This window comes from Protopterus annectens, chromosome 8.part0, assembly GCF_019279795.1.
Source record: "Protopterus annectens isolate FY-2018-M chromosome 8.part0, PAN1.0, whole genome shotgun sequence".
Classification (NCBI taxonomy): Eukaryota; Metazoa; Chordata; order Ceratodontiformes; family Protopteridae; genus Protopterus; species Protopterus annectens.
Genome location: NC_056741.1, coordinates 98,000,800 through 98,023,692, shown reverse-complemented (window position 1 = coordinate 98,023,692; position 22,893 = coordinate 98,000,800). Strand labels below are relative to the sequence as shown.

General features: G+C 39.9%; 1 protein-coding gene across 2 annotated transcripts in view; it reads right to left on the bottom strand.

The window, feature by feature from the left end:
* The window catches only part of LOC122808669 (CD209 antigen-like protein E), a 645,076-nt gene that overhangs the window by 404,290 nt on the left and 217,893 nt on the right, over nt 1-22,893 (bottom strand). For both annotated transcript variants that reach the window (XM_044079647.1, XM_044079646.1), the window contains one exon: nt 2,514-2,672. In XM_044079647.1, coding sequence (XP_043935582.1) covers nt 2,514-2,672 — 159 coding nt within the window. The remainder of the gene's footprint in view (nt 1-2,513; nt 2,673-22,893) is intronic.

Genomic DNA, 22,893 nt, shown 5'->3' with positions numbered 1-22,893 from the left:
CACCTCAAGTACAATTATATACCTAAACTGAAAACAAATGCATTGTTTAAGAAACCACTAGACTAATGACTGCAAATATGAACTTTAGAAACTAATTTAACATCGGGGGCTCATCTATTCCCTGATGTAGGGGATGTAGGGGCTCTGCTATACACTGTTTATATACGGATGCTTTGTTTACACAACTTCAAAGTGAGACAGAGCAAACTGAATTACAATATAGTTAATCTGCAATGTAATGTGACTAACTATACCACTGACTTCAACAAAAAAAGTCAGTGGTAAAATGAGTCATTGACTAAACATGTGATCTCTATAGGTAAACTGTTCATCTGAATGCATTTCTTATTTTGCCACACATTAGATTAGATTATCACTACTGTCCTTCTTTTCTGATAATATCATTCTAAAATCTTTAAAACATAGATTGTCTTGCTATGATTTACATGTGAATAATCTATGTAACTCCTCTTGAATAAAAAAGGAGATCCATGCATGTAGTTCCCAGCACACCTGTTGATTGCCATACATGTTTAGCGGCACTGTTCTAGGGCTCATCAACATATCATTTCAGGAGCCTTTATGCACATTTTTTTTTTCAATCTGCATAGGCATCTTCTGCACATTTTTCCACACATTAAACTAACGTACTTGATGGCATTAAGATGAACTGGTCAGTAAACTCTTTGAAGGCTTTGCAATCATTAAGGTTTTAATGAATCTCAAAAAAGATATTATTTATCAACCCAGTGCTGAGTACTTTTGTCCAGTAATGTAGACTTGTTTGGACCACCAAATTCTGGTAATAACGGCCACACAGGTAAAAAATGCACTCTCCAAAGTTAAGAATACAGCATCCATGGGATCAGATGACATCCTGGGCTGTGTACTACATGAACTACAAAATGAACTGTTACCTCACCTAAGTGTCATGTTTAATCATACCCTCACCTCAGGCTTCGTGCCCACTGAGTGGCACACAGCTACAGTTATCCCACTCCAGAACAGCGGATCCACCTTGAATTCCAGGAACTACCGCCCCATCAGTCTGATGAGCCTGAACTGCAAGGCCATGGAACGCATTATCATGGAACTTATAAACAAAGACATTGGCAACCTTCAAACACTGGACCCCACCCAGTTTGGGTTTGTGAAGGGCCAATCTTGTTTCATAAACCTGACTGACTTCTTCGAATCAGTCTCCAGAGCAGTAGACGAGGGTAAGGCAGTCCACATAGCCAATTTGGACCTCACCAAGGCCTTTGACACCATCCCCCACTCTGGAATCATAGATAAACTTACTAAGCTGGGCATGAATCCCTACATCACTCAAAGGGTTGCCAACTGGCTTACTGACAGAACCCACACTGTAAAAGTAGCTGACTCCAAATCCAGCTCCAGAAAAGTGACAAGTGGAGTACCTCAGGGTTCAGTCCTGGGACCTCTCTTGTTTGGCATCTACTTCTGTGAAGTACAGGCCAACACTAAGGGACTCTGGCTAGCAAAGTTCACGGATGACTCCATTATTGAATCCCCAAATGATGTGGATACTCTACAAAAGGGCCTTACAGAAATAGATGCTTGGTGACAGAGCCATGGGCTCAAGCTCAATGGCAAGAAATGTATAGGTATCCCCTTTGGAAAAACATGCACCCATGAATTACCACATAGGTGGCAGTACACTAAACACCGAAAGTGTGATAAGAGACTTAGGGACACAGGTGGACAGTGGTCTCACCTTCAATAACCACATTGCCTCAACAGTCAAGAAATCCTTCTATGTGACACACCTCATTACTAAGGGGTATTCATCCAGAAAAAAGGAGGTCATTGTCCCACTGTACTCATCCCTCATTAGACCCATTATAGAATACAATGCCCCACTTGTTATGTACCTCTCAAGACATCTGAAACAACTGGAAAGGCCACAGAAATACCTCACTAAAAGAATCACAGGCCTAAAGCAGATGCCCTATGCTGACCACCTTAAAAAACTCCAGCTATACTCTGTCACATATCGTCTACTCAGAGGCGATCTTTGCTTAACATACAAGGCCATGTGAAACCCAGAGCTGTTGGACATGCTACACTTAAAGATAGCCCAATCCATCAGAGTCACACGCTCCAGGGATCTAAATCTTGTCATCACAATAAACAAAACATGCTGGAGGGATAGGTTCCTGACCCAGAGACTCCCCAGACTCTGGAACTAGACAGGGGTCCAGGGAAGTCAATAGTGTGGGAAGAAATAGCCAGGGAATCGTTATGGCTAGGCTTGTATAGGCCCTTGGGCCAATAGGCTAGTACCAACCTATGAACCTATGAACCTAATATGAATATGAATCTCCTGCAGACTTTAAAATTTATTTTTTTCACTACTTTATCTCACCAATAGCACAAATTTATTGTTTAGCATATTAATAATCAACGTGTGTGCAGTCTATGAAGTCAGAAGTTCAGTAAACATTAGAAGTAACTTATTTTGCCTATGAATTAAAAGATAAAAAAATTACCATTTACTGTTGTAGTTTTATAGCAATTGTCTGAGGGGGTAATACATTCAGATGTTATCCTCTTATTCTCTCGTTTCAGTTGCTGCAGTTCTTTGGTAAGAGCATTTTGAGTATCAGTAAAGTTTTTGTGCTGACTTATCTGCTTTGATATCTGAACATCTGAGAAAAGAAAAAAATGTCATTCAGATTATGATTACAAGAGAAGAGATGAGGGATAGATTTCAAAACTAAATACACAAAATATTCATAATATAACTTTAATTTGAGGTATTTACTTATAAATTATGTATTTACTTACATTGATTAATGAAGAACATTATGCCTGGAAATCTCTTATCTCCACTGCAGTCATGGGAATAAAAGTTCCGGGTACATTAAGATTCCTAAAGTCAAGGCACATCAGGCATATCTTTGAGACAATATAATACAGCAATACAATATTTTTGTTAATTTGTTGCCTGGGTAAGCCCATTGGGCAAATCATCCCTTTTTTGGGGATTCCAGGAAAATTGTCTGGATAAATGACCTCACTCAATGTCGCAGAGGAGGAAAGAAGACAGAAAGAATCATACTAAGTACCCTGAGCACAGAACGAAGCCCATAGCTTTAAGTTCGATGCAGTAACTGCCAGACTGAATGCAATATAATTCTGGGTGATATGAAATGTGACAACAATACACATCTTACCTACCAGGTCCATACTAAGTGAATATAATATTATTTGTAAAGGTGATTGCAGACATACAAATACAATTTATGCAAAGTTGTTATAACAGTAACACTGCCTAATGACTTAAGTATGGCCCATAGTTGAAATACCGAGGATTATTATCGGTTCTCCCATCGTGTCATCAGTTCTATGCTATTACTGTACTAATTCTTCCCTTTCCTACTTTGTTATACAACCTTAGAGTATACAAAGTAGAAGTTTTGTGGGGAAGTAAAGTATGCAGGTGGGCTTATCCTCCTGCTAAGGATATGTCTTTGTGCTTCCTTTGTTTTTCTGGGCTTGTATTTTTTCTTAATTTTTTTTGGTTTTGTATGATGTGTGAGTAAACTTACAATTTGCTGTAATAGTCTGTTTGGGGACTTTTTGCTCCTGACAAAGTGGGATCCTGTAAGCATTACTTAGATGATTTGGGATAGACCCCCAAAAGTCACCAAACTACTTTAAAGTTGCATGCTATTCCACTGCTTTTCAGAAGTGAAACTATCTAGGACTTATGCTGTACAGATATACACAAACTATATAATAAATTCAGATCAATGAGAAAAGAACTTGACAGCAGGATGTATATATTTTACACAAATAATAAAATTGCTTAGTGCATATTTTTCAGTAATGAGTCAAATTCACAGTGATAAGTTTTTCATTCTTTTGTATCTGTAGGTGTTATTTATTCAAATATATCTGACAAGCTTTTCTTTCATGGGCATTCGATAAACTTGGGGGAACATGATATAGACTTTGCAAATACATATATATATATATATATATATATATATATATATATATATATATATATATATATATATATATATATAAAATGTTATTCTTGGTTTGGTGGATTTGTTTTAAATGTCTAATAACGTGTAAATGCTGATCTCTTACAGCACCTCCTTAATTGTTAGTGAGCATGACACTTCTGAGTGTACAGAAGGTTATGAACAAATGTCAGATGAATTAGGGACAATTTCTGTTTGAGGCTATGAACAGCTACACTCTACAGCAAATCTAGCTTCCCATTATATACTAGTCTGAGTTGATGCTAGCTGACAGGTTCAGTGCAAACTCCCCCCCCTCCCCACCAAAAGAGCAAATATCTATCCCAGCAGAGTGCTGCCCCCCTGACATCTCAGATGCTCAGATAAGAGCCGCCCTCTCCAAAGCAAAAAACACAACATCAATGGGACCAGATGGTGTCCCGGGCTGCGTCCTACATGAACTCCAAGAAGAGCTAAACCCAAACATAAAACTACTGCTCAATCTCAGCCTTACTACAGGATATGTACCCAAAGAGTGGCGTACAGCAACAGTGGTCCCTCTCCACAAAGGTGGTGCCTCAACGGATCCTGGAAACTATCGCCCCGTAAGCCTAACTAGCTTGGTCTGCAAAGCTATGGAAAGGATCATCATGGACCTCATAAATAAAGATATTGGGGACCTACAGACACTGGATCTTACCCAGTTCAGCTTTGTTAAGGGCAGATCCTGCCTCTTAAACCTGGTTGACTTCTTTGAAACAGTCACCAAGGCCATTGACGATGGGAAGGTGGTCCACACAGTCTACCTGGACCTCGCAAAAGCCTTCGATACAATACCCCACTTGGGCATTATAGATAAGCTCACCAGCTTAAATATAAACCCCTATGTCACTAGATGGGTTGCAAACTGACTCAAGGACAGAACCCACATGGTTAGAATTGCTGGAGCCATGTCAGACTCCAAACCAGTTACGAGTGGCGTCTCACAAGGCTCAGTCCTGGGGCCTCTCTTGTTCGGTATATATTTCTCGGAGGTACAGGCCAACATGAAAGGACTGTGGCTGACCAAGTTCGCAGATGACTGCAAACTGGGCACCATAATCGACTCTCCAGCTGACACAAGCATCCTCCAAAAGGGCCTCATAGAAACAGACAACTGGTGCCAGAGCCATGGCCTCAAGCCAAACGTCAAAAAGTGTATAGTCATCCCCTTTGGCAAAAACAAAGTGCCCACAAATTACCACATGGGTGGTAATCCATTAAGTACAGAAGAAGTAATTAGGGACCTGGGGACCCAAGTTGATAGCAATCTCTCATTTGACAACCACGTGGCCAAAGTGGTTAGAAAAACATTATATATAGCCCACCTAATCATGAAGGGATTCACATCTAGATCAGGGGAGGTCATCGTGCCTCTTTACTCATCCCTCATCAGGCCCATAATTGAGTACAATGCCCCTTTTGGGATGTACCTTACCAGACACCCGCAGTAACTGGAAAGACCCCAAAAGTACCTCACCAAGAGGATCAAAGGGCTCAAACAGATGCCATATGCTGCCCGGTTAAAGAAACTCCAGCTCTACTCAGTGGCATACCGCCTACTCAGAGGCGATCTGTGCCTGACGTATAAAGCCATGTCCTACTCAGAATTAATGGACATGCTGCACCTCAGAAAATCCAAATCCCATCGAGCCACGCACTCAAGAAACTTGAACCTCAGCATTGAAATAAATAGGACATGCTGGAGGGACAGATTCATAACCCAGAGGCTCCCTTCACTCTGGAATAAAATCCCAGTCCAGGTTAGGCAGAGTCCCTCATTGACTCTCTTCAAGAGTAATCTTGATGAGTGGATGGGAGATCGTAGGTTTACCCCGGGTATCACTTCTGTGTCACTGTTAGACAGAGGCACAGTATACTAACCTCGAAAAAGGGCATAGCAAAATTAATTTAAAATGGGTGGCGAAAGCCAAACACACTCTGGCTAGGCTTATAAATGCCCTAGGGCAGATAGCCTAGTATGAACCTATGAAACTATGAACCTATGGAGTAGTGACAAGAGTCAGGATATTAATAGCAGTAGATGACTGAGGAAACAGAGAAAATTTATTTTGTTTGGATTTGGGCATACCGTTAGAAAAATGCCAACTTCTTGAAAGTTGACATGCCCAAAGGACAAAAAAAAATCTTGAAACTCAGGACGGTGAAAGCAATAAATTTGAACTGCTTTTTGCAATGGGGCAAGCACCCTTCACCCCCAGATATGAGGGACAGGCCACCCACCCATTAAATCTATATATATCAACTCCACAATCACTTCAACTTGAAGAAGGAAGAAATCTCCCAAAATAAGTGAATCATTGCCAGCACACACGTAGAAACCATAATGGCAATGATTTCCTATGGGAAATAGCATTCAGCATTATGCTATTAATTTTTTTCCATGTGATACTGATGCTCGAGCAATTTCACCTCAAACACGTGCAAGGCAGCAAATAAGGATTGTTGTGGACTTTGTGCTTTTGTATAGAAGGTCTAGAGTTTTAAACTTTAATTTCATAAATCAAAATGAGTTTGAAGTTTGACATAGACAATAGTTATCTAATTAAGTATAAAAAGGACTGTAGAAACTTTACCCAACTGGATGCATTTTGCTAACTCTCAATGAATAGATCTTGATCTTCAATCTGACTGACTAGTGTTTTTCTTCTGTAGAAATTTTAAACTATTTAATGGTTTTGGGAGAGATGCTTAAGTTATTTGGAATTCATAGTATCATAGGAGGTTACTAGGCTAATGGCCTTGGGTCCATTACAAACCTAGCCAAGAGTTAACCCCCAAAAAAGAAACCTCAGTCAGCACCTGTCACACCTGTCAGTGAGGGACACAGGTGGAACCCCTGGGACAAATTTGTGGTTTCCCATCCATTCATCAAGGTTGCGCTTGAAGAGGGTCAGCGAGATACTCTGTTTGACATGTATGGGAAGTGTAGTCCAGAGATGGGGCAGCAGCTAGAAGACAAACCTGCCTCTCCAGCAAGTTTTGTTGATGTTGCATATTAGATTTAGGCCTTTTGAGTGGGTAATGCACAAGGAGTTAAGAGTTACAGATATGGAGCATCTCTAGTAGGGCAGGGTCCTATATTTCCTTGTAGGTGAGATACATATCACCTCTGAGGAATCTGTATGATACCAAGTAGAGTGATAGTGATTTGTGCCTGTCCACATAGGACAGGTGCTGGAGGTCATGGATTCTCTTTGTGAGGCATTGCTGTGGTCTTTCCAGTTGGTGCAGGTGTTTGGAGAGGTACATACCAAACAGGCTGTTATACTCAATTATTGGCCTAATGGAGGAGTACAGAGAGGTAATAACCTCATTTTTTCTGGATGCAATCCCTTTACTTATGAGATGAACCAAATAAAAGGCTTTTCTGACCACTGCTGCTGCATGATGGTCGAATGTGAGATTGTTGTCAACCTGAGCACTCAGTTGTCTCACCACAAGTTGTGTGCTTAGGGGATTGCCATTGATGTGGTAATCAGTAGGTGCTATGTTTTTGCCAATTGGTATGACTATACATTTTTTGCATTTAACTTAAGGCCATGACTTTGGCACTACTCACTTGTTGCTGTGAGACCGTCTTGCAGTATGTTAATGTCATTTGGGGAGTCAGTGACAGCACCCAACTTACAGTCATCTGCAAACTTTATCAGCCATAGGCCTTTTGTCTTTGCCTGGAACTCTGGGAACTAGATTCCAAACAGTAGGAGTCCTAGGACACAGCCCTGGGGAACACCACTAGCGACAGGTCTACTGTCGGAGGTAGAGGCACCTATTTTGACCATGTGGGTCCTATTGGTGAGCCAGTTGGCCACCCACCTGATGCGATAGGGATTTATGCCAAGTTGTGTTAGCTTTTCGATAATGCCTGAGTGGGGGATTTTGTCAAAGGCCTTGGCCAAGTCAAGGTAAGCTGTATGTACTGACTTTCCCTCATCCAGTGCCTTGGTGACAGTCTCAAATAAGTCAATCAGGTTCAGCAGGCAAGATCTGCCCTTGATGAGTCTGAACTGGGTGGTGTTAAGTGGTTGGAGATTGCTTATGTCCTTGTTTATGAGATCCGTAATAAGTGCCATGGCTTTACAGATCAGCCTTGTTAAGCTAATGTGGTGATAGTTTCCAGGGTCAGTAGTGGCATCACGTTTGTGCAAGAGGATGACAATGACAGTTCTCCACTCTGCTAGACTGAAGCCTGTACTTAGGCTGTGGTTGAATAGAGTGCTTAATGACAAAGCTAGTTCTTGCTGGTGATGGTGCAGAATGCAGCCTGGGATAGTATCAGGTCTCATGGAAGCTGTGTTCTTTGCCTGAGATAGGGTCTTTAAACTTGCTCTATGGAGATGTGAGGTATGGGACAAGTATCAGGGATGTCAAATGGGCCTTTGGGGGGAATAGGGGGTAAAGTTTGTGCTAAACCCATCTGCTAGCAGGATCAGTGTAAGTGGTACCATGAAGTACTAATTTGGAACAAACCTGGGCTTACTAAAATAGTTATTAAAATATTTTGTCATCAGTAATATTGTAAACTTTGGAGAGACCAAAATCAACTGGTCAAACAATTTGACTACCCTGGGGATTCAATAAACTCTGTGTAGGTTTAGCATGAAGCCTACAATACACTTCATGTTTTTTCACAATGAGCGGCAGCAATTGCATATGTATGCCGAACATCGAGCTCATACAAATACAAGCAAGGTTTTGTGGCCAAGAACAGTGCTGCTGGCCAGGAAACCATGTAAAGCAGCACAAATACCTTCAGACATACAGACATGTTTATCTACAGGCAAACTAGTTCTGTGGGACTGTGGAGACAGCCACAATGACTATCAGGGTTTAATATAAGGCAATGCATACAGTTGTAACACATTATAGGAATGTTTAATTAGCACAGAGTACAGTGTAAACCTGTTTTAGGAATACTGAAATAAATGTCCGGTGGTATTCATCAAGGGTACACAGACTGCATTATATATACACTAGTCTGGGGAAGTGTGTGTATTGAAAAGGCCACACACATGAATAGTAGGAATGAGGAAAGGGGAAGAGGACAAGAGAAACTTGGTAATGTACACCACATAATGGCATGTCAGTGTTCATACACCCCAAAGATATGGCAGCTATAGCATGAACAGTAATCTATATAGTATGTACTGTTGTTTACACCTCCTGCGTGTGTATATTTATATCATCACATAGTAATTATATAGTATGTGGCTGTCACACCAGGTCACACATCAGAGGAGGTGACTGTTTGTTATATAAGCACCCTGACATGATCACTGGAGAGGACTTTTATCAAAGATGGTATGTACAACAGGGTGTATGTGCATATTGTGAAGATGTGCAAAATGAGTAGCTGGAATATGAATGTAATCTCAGCACAGGTCTCAGCTAATCAGGACACATGGCAACAAGCTCATGGACAACCGTAGACAGAAGCATGCACGGTCATAGACAATATCATAATAATCATAAAATAAAATACTTGCTCAGAGTCCAAACCAGACACTTTGTTCGAATAAAAAGTACTGTTCTAAATTAAGTAATGATAAAAGGTCAAGTCTATTCAGACCAGTCCATTCAAGATCATCCTCACAACGATAATGGCAGTGCAGCACATGTGGTTCTTCAAAAGGAAAATAATTATTCCAAGCTAGCAGTCCAACGAATTTTCCTTCAAGTCATTGTCAAAATGCTAAATGTCTCTTCAGACCATATGAAGTACGACCATATAAAGAACCAAATACCATCCGATATGCTAAAAACAGCAAATCCTTTATTAACATATGTTCGGTAAGCACTTTTGCCAAGCAGCTTTTTCAAACCATTAGAAATACAGCATTACCATGTTCAAACTATATAAAAGATGTCTTTTGGTAATGCTGTATTTCTAATGGCTGCACTGCTGCCATTATCGTTGTGAGAATGATCTTGAATGGACTGGTCTGAATAGACTTGACCTTTTATCATTACTTAATTTAGAACAGTACTTTTTATTCAAACAAAGTGCCTGGTTTGGACTCTGAGCAAGTATTTTATTTTATGTTTATTCCGTTGGCTTTTCTGCTCAGGTTCATTTATCTGTCTGTGGTATTTGTCTTTATTTGGTTTATTTAATATCATAATAATACCACCATTATTCCGCTGTCATTGACATAAAATATGTCATTGTGAGTTATTATACATATTCTGCATGAACACATTTGTACAACTGCAATGATTTGTCAGTAATCTATAAGGGGACTCAAGCAGAACTTCCTCAAAAATGGCCGCTCTCTGGAGGTGTTAAGAGGAACACTGTTATACTTCCAGAGTAAATTCTGAGCAAGTCTTGCTAGTTGAGGGGTTTGCATGACACATATATGACACACTCCACACTTGCACGAATGTAACTCATGCCATCAATGCTGTCAATAAGCTATGTATTTACTCAGTGCATCACAGGAGCATGCATCACACATGCATCTTGTATAACACCTTGTAGGGAAATCTTCACTGTCAACTCCTAATGGTTAGGCATCACAAAAAATTCTTATGTATGACCAAAAAGATGATTGGAAACTTAGTGTGCCACAACTGATACACCTGTGTGAATCATCCCTGGAAGATGTGTAATGATGGACATGCAAAAGGGTGCATACTGTGGGGTGTCAGCAGTCAAACCCATCCTCCCATTGGCTAAGGAGGCCCTTCTTGCACCATTTCAGGTTACTATAGTGATGACAACAATTATCTCTAATGTGTAGGATTCCAGTTGCACTGGTGACATCCTTGGCTACTCTGTTCCAAGTCTCATTCTTATACTGAGATTCAGTATATTCCTCCTGCAAGTAGCATATGATTGTAGCTCTTCATGAGGAGTGCCACAGAAATTCTGGACTCCTCCACACCCCACCTCTGTGCTCTAAATTTTGCACTATCATCTCCCGCACCAGCCATGCCTACAAAAGTCAAGTAGCAGCTCTAAGGATGAATTGGCACCAAATTCTAATCTGGCATTTAATGTCTAGTGTGGAAATATGTACAACCATGCCCACTGCATTTGTATGAGAGTAAGCACAAAGAGGCACTTGTAAGTAAGGCAGATGACATTTTATAAAATACCAATGAAGGTGCAAGATGTGGCAATGAGATTTGCCATGTTTGATGCTGAACATATTCACACTTTTTAAGATGGCCAGCACTGACAACCTCAATAGCTTGGCTTGTTATGCTTGGTGCTTTGGGGGTTAAATAGTATGACTTGGCATACAACTTTCTGGAATTACACTCTGTAAAATGTTAGTTGACCTGTGTGGGAATTTAACTTAAAAAAGAAACAATGCATACATTTCAAGCATGGTAATCAGTGCTGCAGGAGAATTCTCTTTCAACCATGTTGGTTACATAAAAACAGCATTCAGTATGAATGGAGTTATACCTCAGACAGACCTATATGTGTGTGACTTTAAGAGGTCCTATGATACATATCCCCATGAAAAAGGCATTATTACTGTTTGAAAATGTATGGGAGATGGATAGACTTTCACGAGATGACTAATACAGTTTGAGGTATCATACATACAGTGGATATAAAAAGTGTACACACCCCTGTTAAAATGCCAGGTTTTTGTGATATATAAAATGAGACCACAATAAATGATTTCAAAACTTTTCCCACCTTTAATGTGACCTGTAACCTGTGCAATTCAATTGAAAAACAAACAAATCTGTTAGGGGGAAAAATATAAAAAATGAAAATCGTACAATAAGCTGGTTGCATAAGTGTGCACACCCTTAAACTAATACTTTGTTGAAGCACCTTTTGATTTAATTACAGCATTCAGTTCTTCTTGGGTAGGAGTCTATCAGCATGGCACATCTTGACATGGCAATATTTGCCCACTCTTCCTTTCCAAAATGCATCAAATCTGTCAGATTGTGAGGGCATCTCTTGTGCACAGCCCTCTTCAGGTCACCCCACAGATGTTTTTATTGGATTTAGGTCTGGGCTCTGGCTGGGCCATTCCAAAACTTTAATTTTCTTCTGGTGAAGCCATTCTTTTGTTGATTTGGATGTATGCTTGGGGTCATTGTCATGTTGAAAGGATATGTACCCAAAGAATGGCATACAGCAACAGTGGTCCCACTCCACAAAGGTGGTGCCTCTATGGACCCTGGAAACTATCGCCCCATAAGCCTGACTAGCCTGGTCTGCAAAGCTATAGAGAGGATCATCATGGAACTCATAAACAAAGACATTGGGAACCTACAGACACTGGATCCTACCCAATTCGGCTTTGTTAAGAGCAGATCCTGCCTCTCAAACCTGGTCGATTTCTTTGAAACAGTCACCAAGGCCATTGACGATGGAAAGGTGGTCCACACAGTCTACCTGGACCTCACAAAAGCCTTCGATACAATACCTCACTTGGGCATCATAGATAAGCTCTCCAGCTTAAATATGTCATAAGATGGGTTGCAAACTGGCTCAAGGACAGAACCCACATAGTCAGAATTGCTGGAGCCATGTCAGACTCTAAACCAGTTACAAGTGGTGTCCCACAAGGCTCAGTCCTGGGACCTCTCTTGTTCGGTATATATTTTTCTGAGGTTCAGGCTAACACGGGAGGACTGTGGCTGAACATGTTCGCAGATGACTGCAATCTGGGCACCATAATTGACTCTCCAGCTGACACAAGCATCCTCCAAAAGGGTCTCATAGAGACGGATAACTGGTGTCAGAGCCATGGCCTAAAGAAAGTGCCCACAAATTACCACATAGGCGGGAATCCATTAAGTATGGAAGAAGTAATTAGGGACCTGGGGACCCAAGTTGATAGTAATCTCTCCTTTGACAACCACATTGCCAAAGTGGTTAGAAAGACCTTCTATATAGCCCACCTTATCATGAAAAGATTCACATCTAGATCAAGGGAGGTCATTGTGCCCCTTTATTCATCCCTCATCAGGCCCATAATTTAATACAATGCCCCATTTGGGATGTACCTTACCCAACACCTGCAGCAACTAGAAATACCCCAAAAGTACCTCACAAAGAGGATCATGGGACTCAAACAGATGCCATATGCTGCTCGGTTAAAGAAACTCCAGCTCTACTCAGTTGCATACCACCTACTTAGAGGCGATCTATGCCTGATGTATAAAGCCATGTCCAACCCGGAATTAATGAGCATGCTCCACCTCAGAAAATCCAAATCCCTTAGAACTATACGCTCGAGGGACTTGAACCTCAGCACAGAAATAAATAGGACATGCTGGAGGGACAGATTCATAACCCAGAGGCTCCCTTCGCTCTGGAATATAATCCTAGTCCATGTTAGGCAGAGCCCCTCACTGACTCTCTTCAAGAGGAATCTTGATGAGTGGATGGGCGATCATAGGTTTACCCTGGGATTACTTCTGTGTCACTACTAGACAGAGTCACAGCAAACTAACCTTAAAAAGGGCACAGTAAAATCCGTTCAGAGGGTGGCGAAAGCCAAACACACTCTGGCTAGGCTTGTAAATGCCTTAGAGCAGATAGCCTAGTATGAACCTATGAACCTATGAAAGGTGAAATTCCTCTTCATCTTCAGCTTCAGCGGTATACCGCAGGGATCTGCCATCGGACTACTCTTGTTTGGCATCTACTTCTCTGAAGTACAGGCCAACACCAAGGTCTGGCTTACAAAGTTCACAGATGACTGCAAGCTGGGAGCCATTATTGAATCCCCAAATGATGTGGATATACTACAAGAGGGCCTTACCGAAACAGATGCCTGGTGCCAGAGCCATGGGCTCAAGCTAAATGGCAAAAAATGTATAGTTGTCCCCTTTGGGAAAAAACATGTACCTGTAAACTACCACATGGGTGGCAGTACAGTAAACACAAAAAGTGTGATAAGAGACCTAGGGACACAGGTGGACAGTGGTCTCACCTTTGGTAACCACATAGCCACAACAGTTAGAACATTTTTCTACATAGCACACCTCATCACTAAGGGCTTTTCATCCAGAAAAAAGGAAGTCATTGTCCCTCTGTACTCATCCCTCATTAGACCCATTATAGAATACAATGCTCTGTTTGGTATGTACCTCACAAGACATCTGCAACAAATAGAAAGGCCACAGAAATACCTCACAAAAAGAATCACAGGCTTAATGCAGATGCCTTATGATGACTATCTAAAGAAACTCCAGCTATACACTTTCGCATATTGCCTACTCAGAGGTAATCTCTGCCTATCATACAAGGCCATGTCAAACCCAGAGTTTTTGGACATACTACACTTAAAGAAATCCCAATCCCTCCAAGCCATATGCTCCAGGGATCTTAACTTTGTCATCACGATGAATAGAACATACTGGAGGAATAGGTTTGTGACCCAGAGACTCCCCATACTCTGGAATAGGCTGCCCACACATGTCAGGCAGAGTGCCTCAATGGCTCTCTTCAAGAGGAACCTTGACAATTGGATGGGAGATAGGAAATTCACCCCAGGGATCACATCAGTAGCCCTGTGAGACAGGGGTCCAGGAAAGTAAATATTTGTGGGAAGCAATAGCCAAGGAATTGTTATGGCTAAGCTTGTATAGGCCCTAGGGCTGATAGCCTAGTACCAACCTATGAACCTATGAACCTATATATGAAGAGGAAAGTTGAGAAGAAAGAAACAGAAGATATTAGTACAGAAGTTTATTAAAGAGAAGGCGGTATGGAGAAAGGGACGGTGATGAAAGTTTAAACAATGAAAAGGTAGTTATTGAAAAAATTGTTTAAAGAGAAGTTATTAATATATATGAATAGCACAGATTTGCAATTTTAGGAAGTGAAAAAGAAGTGGAGAGTGGGTAAGAACAAGGACAATGTAGTGAAAGAATCCGTTTGCGGGATACTTAGAAGTAAAATAAAATAAGATCTGGAAGTAAAACACTTCGAAAAAAGGAAAGGGACAATATACAACCTTTAGTATTAAATATACATAGCATTAAGAAATTATATAAGAGGGTTGAAGGTTGTGGTATGTTGTAAAAATAAAAATTGATGTGTTTTGCTTGCTAGATATCAGATGTAACAAAGAACGTAAAAGGAAAAGGACACAGGCAGTATGGGGGGTGCTAGCTGTTTGGTCAGTAGGAAAGGCTGCATGCTCTGGAACAGGAATTCTTGTAAATAATGAAGAATTAAGAATTTTAGATGTAACAGAAAGAGTAGTGGTATGACAGTGAGACAAACGTGCACGGGATTAATGGTAATTTATGTACAGACTAATAAGATGGACAGAAACTGTTTGTAGAAACTGAATAAAAAAATGTTTTAGTAAAAATGTCAGTAATGATGGTAGGTGAATTGAACTGTAACATGAGGAATGAAAGGGGAAACAAATAACATAATATTAAGATGTTAAGGGAATTAATAGTATGTGGAGATTTAACAGCAGGAATGAATAGAGAATGGACATTTAAGAGAGGAATGTTTAAAACTGAAATTGATTATATATTTTATTCGAAAAATGTGAAAGAAATAACAGGGGAAGTACAGATGGCAGAGTTTTCAGATCATAGAGCAGTATCAGTTAGAATAGCATTATACAGTGAATTAATTAAGGCGAGAAAAGGGGAAAAGAGATTAACTACGTAGTTTAAGAAGGAGGAGGAAATGACAAGAAAGAAAGAAATATTACAGAAAGATCAAATAACAAGAGCAGCATTTTATAAACGTTCGACAGAGTGGTGGGTAGTGTATCAGCAGAAGTTTACAAAACATATTGAGAAGTAGAAAGAAGAAAGGAAAAAAGAAATAAGATGGAATGTAAAGACATTTTACAAAATTATGAGATGAAATGGAACAAGGAAGTGACAAAATTAGGGAATTTGAAAAATACATGTATGAAAGGAATAGAAAAAAGTAAAAATTATGTTACCAAGGCAATTTTTTTTGGGGGGGGTAAATAAAGATGAGGTTTCCCTTATTTAGGAAAAGTAAAAATAAGAAAAGGAAGGATGAATGCTATCTTAGATGGTAAAGGAGACAAAAATACAAACAAGAAGATATTATGGGGGGGTCTCCATTCAGCTATCAAATGAAACTTCCATCAAACTGCTGATCATTGAGCCCTATCCATCGACTATTCATTCAACAAATTTTCATTTCACTGACAGGAAAAGTAACTAGTTGTCCACCACTTCCCTGGGTGGGTCTAAAATACTGCGGTGGGGTAGACAGGGAAGTGGTGGTCAACTATTTACTTTCCCCATCAAGGAAATAAACATTCACTGAATGAACATTCAATGGACAGTGTTTGATATTCAGCCATTTAATAGAAGTTCCATTTGATGGAGGAAAATAGACCCATATTATGGAGGTGACAGAAAATTTTCTAGAGGAAATGATTGGGCAAGAAAACTAGAAAGTGACAAAATACATGAAAAAGTAAGTTTTTTAAATAAAATGATATAACAATAATAGAAACAGAGATGGTGATAAAAGAAGGTAAGAGTGAACCAATACCACAATTAGATGGTACAAGTTATGAGTGTTATAAGGAAATGAATAACGATGAAAGAGATTTTTTTTAATATTACATATATGGATGGAATAAGTCATAATGGAAGAAGATATAAGTGGTGGAGTGATAAATTTATATGAAAAAAGGACATATATGGATGGAAGAAGTCATAATGGAAGAAGATATAAGTGGTGGAGTGATAAATTTATATGAAAAAAGAATAAACGAAAAAATATAAAACTTGAGGGTTATAATAGTAGGGAATACTGACCATAAAGTGTTTATGAAAATAATACAAAAAAAACAGATGGAGAAAGTATTGACCATGGTATTAATAGAAAGAATATATGGCATACAAGAAAGAGAGGTGAAATAAATGTTAACTACAACAAAAGAGGTAGTAGAGATGATACTAGAAGACTGATAGCATCTGACATAGCTAGTGATTTTGATAAAGTGAACCTAGAAGCATTGTGGATGATTTTAAAGGTATGCAGTACAGGAGAAATATAATGTAATAAAGAAATGTTATGAAAAGTCAAGGGTACAAGTTATGATAAATGGATAGATTGGGAAAATAACTATTAAAAGAGGAGTAAAACAACAGGGGGATCCTAAGTGAAAGACCAGCACTGGCAGAGTTTTTAGAAGAATCTATAACAGAAGGTTCTATTTAAAAAGGAATAAATAGTAGACCATATCAAATATTGCATCATAACTATAAAAAATCAATCAGTGGAGTTTAGAAAGGATTGGGAAGAGAGACAGGATAAGCAATTCACAAAGAAACAATGGTGGGATATATGTGTCCACCCCAAATATGCAACAAAGTCTAGAAGATGTAGGGTCTTTGCTTGGAAGTGTTTACATAGGTATTTTTATATACCAACTGGACTCCAAAGAGCTAGTAAAGATGTGCAGCAGGTAAGGGTGATAAAGGATAATGAGGGAAATGTACTCGCAAGTGAGGAGAGTGTGTTGAGCAGATGGAAAGAGTACTTTGAGGGGTTGATGAATGAAGAGAATGAGAGGGAGAGAAGGTTGGATGATGTGCAGATAGTGAATCATGAAGTGCAGTAGATTAGCAAGGAGGAAGTAAGGATAGCTATGAAGAGGATGAAGAACAGAAAGGCTGTTGGCCCAGATGACATACCTGTGGAAGCATGGAGGTGTTTAGGTGAAATGGCAGTCGAGTTTTTAACTAGATTGTTTAATGAAATCTTGGAAAGTGAGAGGATGCCTGAGGAATGGAGAAAAAGTGTTTTGGTACCGATTTTTAAGAATAAGGGTGATGTGCAGAGCTGTAGTAACTACAGAGGGATTAAACTGATCAGTCACTGCATGAAGTTATGGGAAAGAGTAGTGGAATCTAGGTTAAGAAGGGAGGTGATTATTAGTGATCAGCAGTATGGTTTCATGCCAGGAAAGAGCACTACAGATGTGATGTTTGCTCTGAGAGTGTTGATGGAGAAGTACAGAGAAGGTCAGAAGGAGTTGCATTGTGTCTTTGTGGATTTAGAGAAAGCATATGACAGGGTGCCTAGAGAGGAGTTGTTGTCTTGTATGAGGAAGTCGGGAGTGTCAGAGAAGTATGTAAGAGTGGTACAGGATATGTACCAGGGTAGTGTGACAGTGGTGAGGTTTGCGGTGGGAGTGACGGATGCATTTAAGGTGGAGGTGGGATTACATCAACGATCAGCTCTGAGCCCTTTCTTATTTGCAATGGTGATGGACAGGTTGACAGACAAGATCAGACAGGAGTCCCCGTGGAATATGATGTTTGCAGATGACATTGTGATCGGTAGTGAGAGTAGGGAACAGGTGGAGGAGACACTGGAGAGGTGGAGATATGCTCTAGAGAGAAGAGGAATGAAGGTCAGCAGGACTAAGACAGAATATATGTGTGTGAATGAGAGGGAGGATAGAGGAATGGTGAGGATGCAGGGAGTAGAGGTGGCGAAGGTGAATGAGTTTAAGTACTTGGGATCAACAGTTCAGAGTAATGGTGAGTGTGGAAGAGAGGTGAAGAAGAGAGTACAGGCAGGATGGAGTGGGTGGAGAAGAGTGTCAGGTGTGATTTGTGACAGACAAGTACCAGTAAGAGTGAAAGGGAAGGTCTACATGAGGGTAGTGAGACCAGCTATGTTATACGGGTTGGAGACAGCGGCATTGACAAAAAGGCAGGAGTCAGCTTGACGTGCAGAGTTGAAGATGTTAAGATTTCCACTGGGTGTGACGAGGATGGACAGGATTAGGAATAAGTATATTAGAGGGTCAGCCCAGGTTGGAAGGTTTGGAGACAAAGCCAGAGAGGCAAGATTACATTGGTTTGAACATGTGCTGAGGAGGAATGCAGAGTATATTGGGAAAAAGATGCTAAGGATGAAGCTACCAGGTAACAGGAAAAGAGGAAGGCCTAAGATAAGGTTTATGGATGTGGTGAGAGAGGACATGCAGATGGTTGGTGTGACAGAGCAAGATGCAGAGGACAGGAAGAAATGGAAACAGTTGATCTGCTGTGGCGACCCCTAACGGGAGCAGCCGAAAGAAGAAGAACTGGACTCCAAAGAATTTTTCCTCAAGTAGATAGCAAATGTTGCATGTGGGATGGGGAAGAAAGAGATAATTGGGGACATATTTTCTGGGAGTGTAATGAGTTGACAGACTTTTAAAAAATCCCTGTAGATTACTCCATCAGAAATTCTACGCAAATTGGTATTACTAAAGAAATGATTTTTTGAGCTATGATAAAGAATTGGAATTGCCTAGACATAGTAAGGCCATGCTGAGTCTAATTATGGTGGCTGCAAAACAAGCAATTACTAGAAACTGTAAATCAAATCTAAATCAGCTGTACTGTAAGTATTGAATATAGTAGCAGAGATAAAACAACTAGAAATGTGATCTTTAGAAAAAGGTAGGAGCAAATTACATAGAAAAAATAGGAATTATAGGAACAATATATGCAGAGGAGGAATTATGTTTAAAAGAAGGCAGGATTTGAATGAGCTAAGTAATGTTTGACTGACAGTGACTGCATAGGTAATTAATATCTAATGTTTGCAATTAAAATTATGTCAGTATGGTTTGTTGTCATTTATATTCATAAGTGATAATTTAATAAAGATGTTTCTGGTTTTAAAAAAGAGAGGATTAAAACATGGATTCCCAATAATTATATAATTAATTGTATTAGTAACGAATGCAGTAGTACAGACATGCATGTATGAAGTGAGGCAGAAAAGATTTGAAATAGAAAGAAATATTATTTTACCAGTATGTATGGAATATGCAACTAAATTAGTTCTACTAACAAAATAAACATATTTATTTATTTAAATTTGTTGACCGGGAGTGTCCGACTGGACGTAGGTCCATTTTCAGCAGAGGCCCGGGGAGAAAAGCTCCACAGTTAAAATAAACAGACAGTATATACATTGGATTACATAGTGAATAACAATTTACATAGCAATTACTTACAACATATTTACAGATGAAGAACATAGTACATCAGTAGACAACTAGAATCTTTATCTGAGAAGTGCATACCAGAAGTTAACAAATGTTACAAGAAGAAGAAGAAGTTTGTGCTGTATAATAAGTACTGGCTTATGAGCATCTGACCTTGCTATAATCATGGTAGTTAGTGGAGTGGAAAGAAAGGTAGTGGTTGGATGGGGTGGATGATATTAGAGTGGGAGTTGCAAGGGCATAGCCAGCATGAGATGGTTAAGTGAGTTTGTATAAAGATAAAACAAGCTCTTAAAAACTGGTCTACAGTTAAAATGAAGTGCAAAGGATTTGGTGAGATAAAAAATAAATGAAATATATTTCTGAGAAAGTAAGTAAAGCTTTTGGGAGTGACATTTGGTAAATATCCAAATGTGACAAGTAAATGGAGACAGATACAGGAACAAGTAAAAAATGGTAGCTTGGTGGAAAAGTTTTATCATTTCAGAAAAAGACATATATGCTGAATACTTATGTATTAGTAAAATAGCATATCCATCTCTGGTTTTGCACCTATGTCTCTAATGAGCACAGGCAACCTGTAAATGGTTCATCTCCCAGGCACCTTCCTACACTTATCAAGGGTATTATAACTTACTGATTTGGGATGTGTGGCTAGGCTCACAAAGGCCATTGTGATTGTTAGCTTAGTAAACTCTTATGTACCTATAAGCAGTCAAAGTGCAAGTACGTGTAGCAAAGACATGAGGATGGGTGTCAAATAGACTGTGTGAACATGTGAGGGCATGTGTCTGCATGTATGTAGAGGAAAGAAAGAAAGAAGATGTGTGTGTGTGTGTGTGTGTGTGTGTGTGTGTGTGTGTGTGTGTGTGTGTGTGTGTGTGTGTGTGTGTGTGTGTGTGTGTGTGTGTGTTTGTTTATCTACCTTATTGTTGCTCTAGGGGGCTTACGAAGGAATACAGATTCTAGATGTGTATGTATGTCAGAATGTGTATGTTGGCGAACTGATAAAGAGTTTCTATGAGTGTAATTGACTGTGGGGCTCTGTTTGTTTCTGGATGATTGTGTATGTGTGTCTGTGGGGAGGTCTGTGTCTGTATGCATGGGTATGTGAATGTTTGTGATCATGCGTGTAAAGGATGTCTGACAACACAGTGTAGCGGCTAACAAGGAAAGCACTAACCCTGTTAGGTCTAACATCGATAGTGTTAGGTGGCATTCAGAGATAAGCTAAATAACTAATAATGAGGCTTTTTTTTCATTGCAACCATAGCTGCCTTAGAATTGTATTTTCCAACAGTCACATAAATTAACCTACCTTTATTAGGCAATTTATACAAGTAGTGTGGGTCTTTATAAATCCTAAAAATAGTCCTAACATAGTAATCTTTTCTGTCTAGAAGCTGCAGTCATCTAGGGTCTTACCCCAAGCAATTATTACTTAGCAAACAAGATCAGATTTTTTTGAAACAATGAAGTGCATTTGAACTGCAAGTTCTCTTTGAAGACATAACTAAGCTCTGCAGCTCTGTATAAAGTAAATAGAGCTCTTCTCATTTTGTACCTTATGCTGTGAGAGCTGCTAGTCATTGCATAAGGCAACTCTTTGATAGTGCTGCCTCTATATTTCCTTCAGCCAGACTGTAGTCACCTCCCCTCCTCTAACCGCTACATCTACTCAGCAAGCCCAATAACTTCTGATACACACCCAAGAAAGGGTTTAATGGTATAAGGACCCCCTTTTTATTTGAAAAACAGTAGGGAATCTTAGACTGAGTTGTGAAACACTTGCTCACTCTTGTTACTGCATTGCTGTCTGTGGTCTGCTTTTCATATTCTACTCCAATGCTATTTAGGAATGTTCCTTTCCTTCTTCCCTTCAGAGAGTTCATAATAATTCTGAATTGTTCCTAGATGTCTTTACTAGAGCAGTTCTCAAGTCTTATCTTATACTCTGTACTTGTCAAAATATTTGCCTACCTTTATTTCAGCTATTTAGCTTCATGAGGAAAGCTTACCTTCAGTGCAGCAAATTGATTTATGTTTTTGTTTTTGCCTTTTTTTGTAGGAATGAGGTTATATTCATGGGAAGGAGGGTACTCTCTCTGTCCTTGCTATGCTTGCACTCACTTTGTTCCCCTACCCTTCCTCCAGACCCTCCAAACTCTCTTACACTACATTTATACTTGGCTAGCTCTACCCATTAATTTAATCTGCCAATCACTAATAGTCTCATCAACCCCCAACTATCTTCTTAGAAATCACTCATAACATCATCATAAAGGTTTCTATTGGGGGATAAACTCTTGGCTAGGCTTGTAAGGGCCCCAGGGCCATTAGCCTAGTAATCTCCTATGATCCTATGATAAACCACTCCTTCTAAATTCACTATTCATTTTATCTCCTTCCACATCACTCTTTTACTCCTTTCTCCTCCGCTCTTCAGTTTTCTGTAATGTTAGGTTCATAGGTTGGTACTAGGCTATCGGCCCTAGGGCCTATGCAAGCCTAGCCATAACAATTCCATGGATATTTCTTCCCACAATATTTACTTCTCCAGGCCCCTGTCTAGCAGGGCGACTGATATGATCCCCGGGGTGAATTTCCTATCTCCCATCCAATCATCAAGGTTCCTTTTGAAGAGGGCCAATGAGGCGCTCATAGGGTCATAGGGTCATAGGTTAGTACTAGGCTAACTGCTCTTGTGAGCCATTGTAAGCCTAGCCAATTATTCCTTGTGAGACTCAAACCCTGCACCTTGTGTTTGTAAGGCAAACACCTTAACCATTAGGCCACCCTCCCAACCCTTGATATGTACGGGCAGTCTATTCCAGAGTATGGGGAGTATCTGGGTCAGGAACCTATCCCTCCAG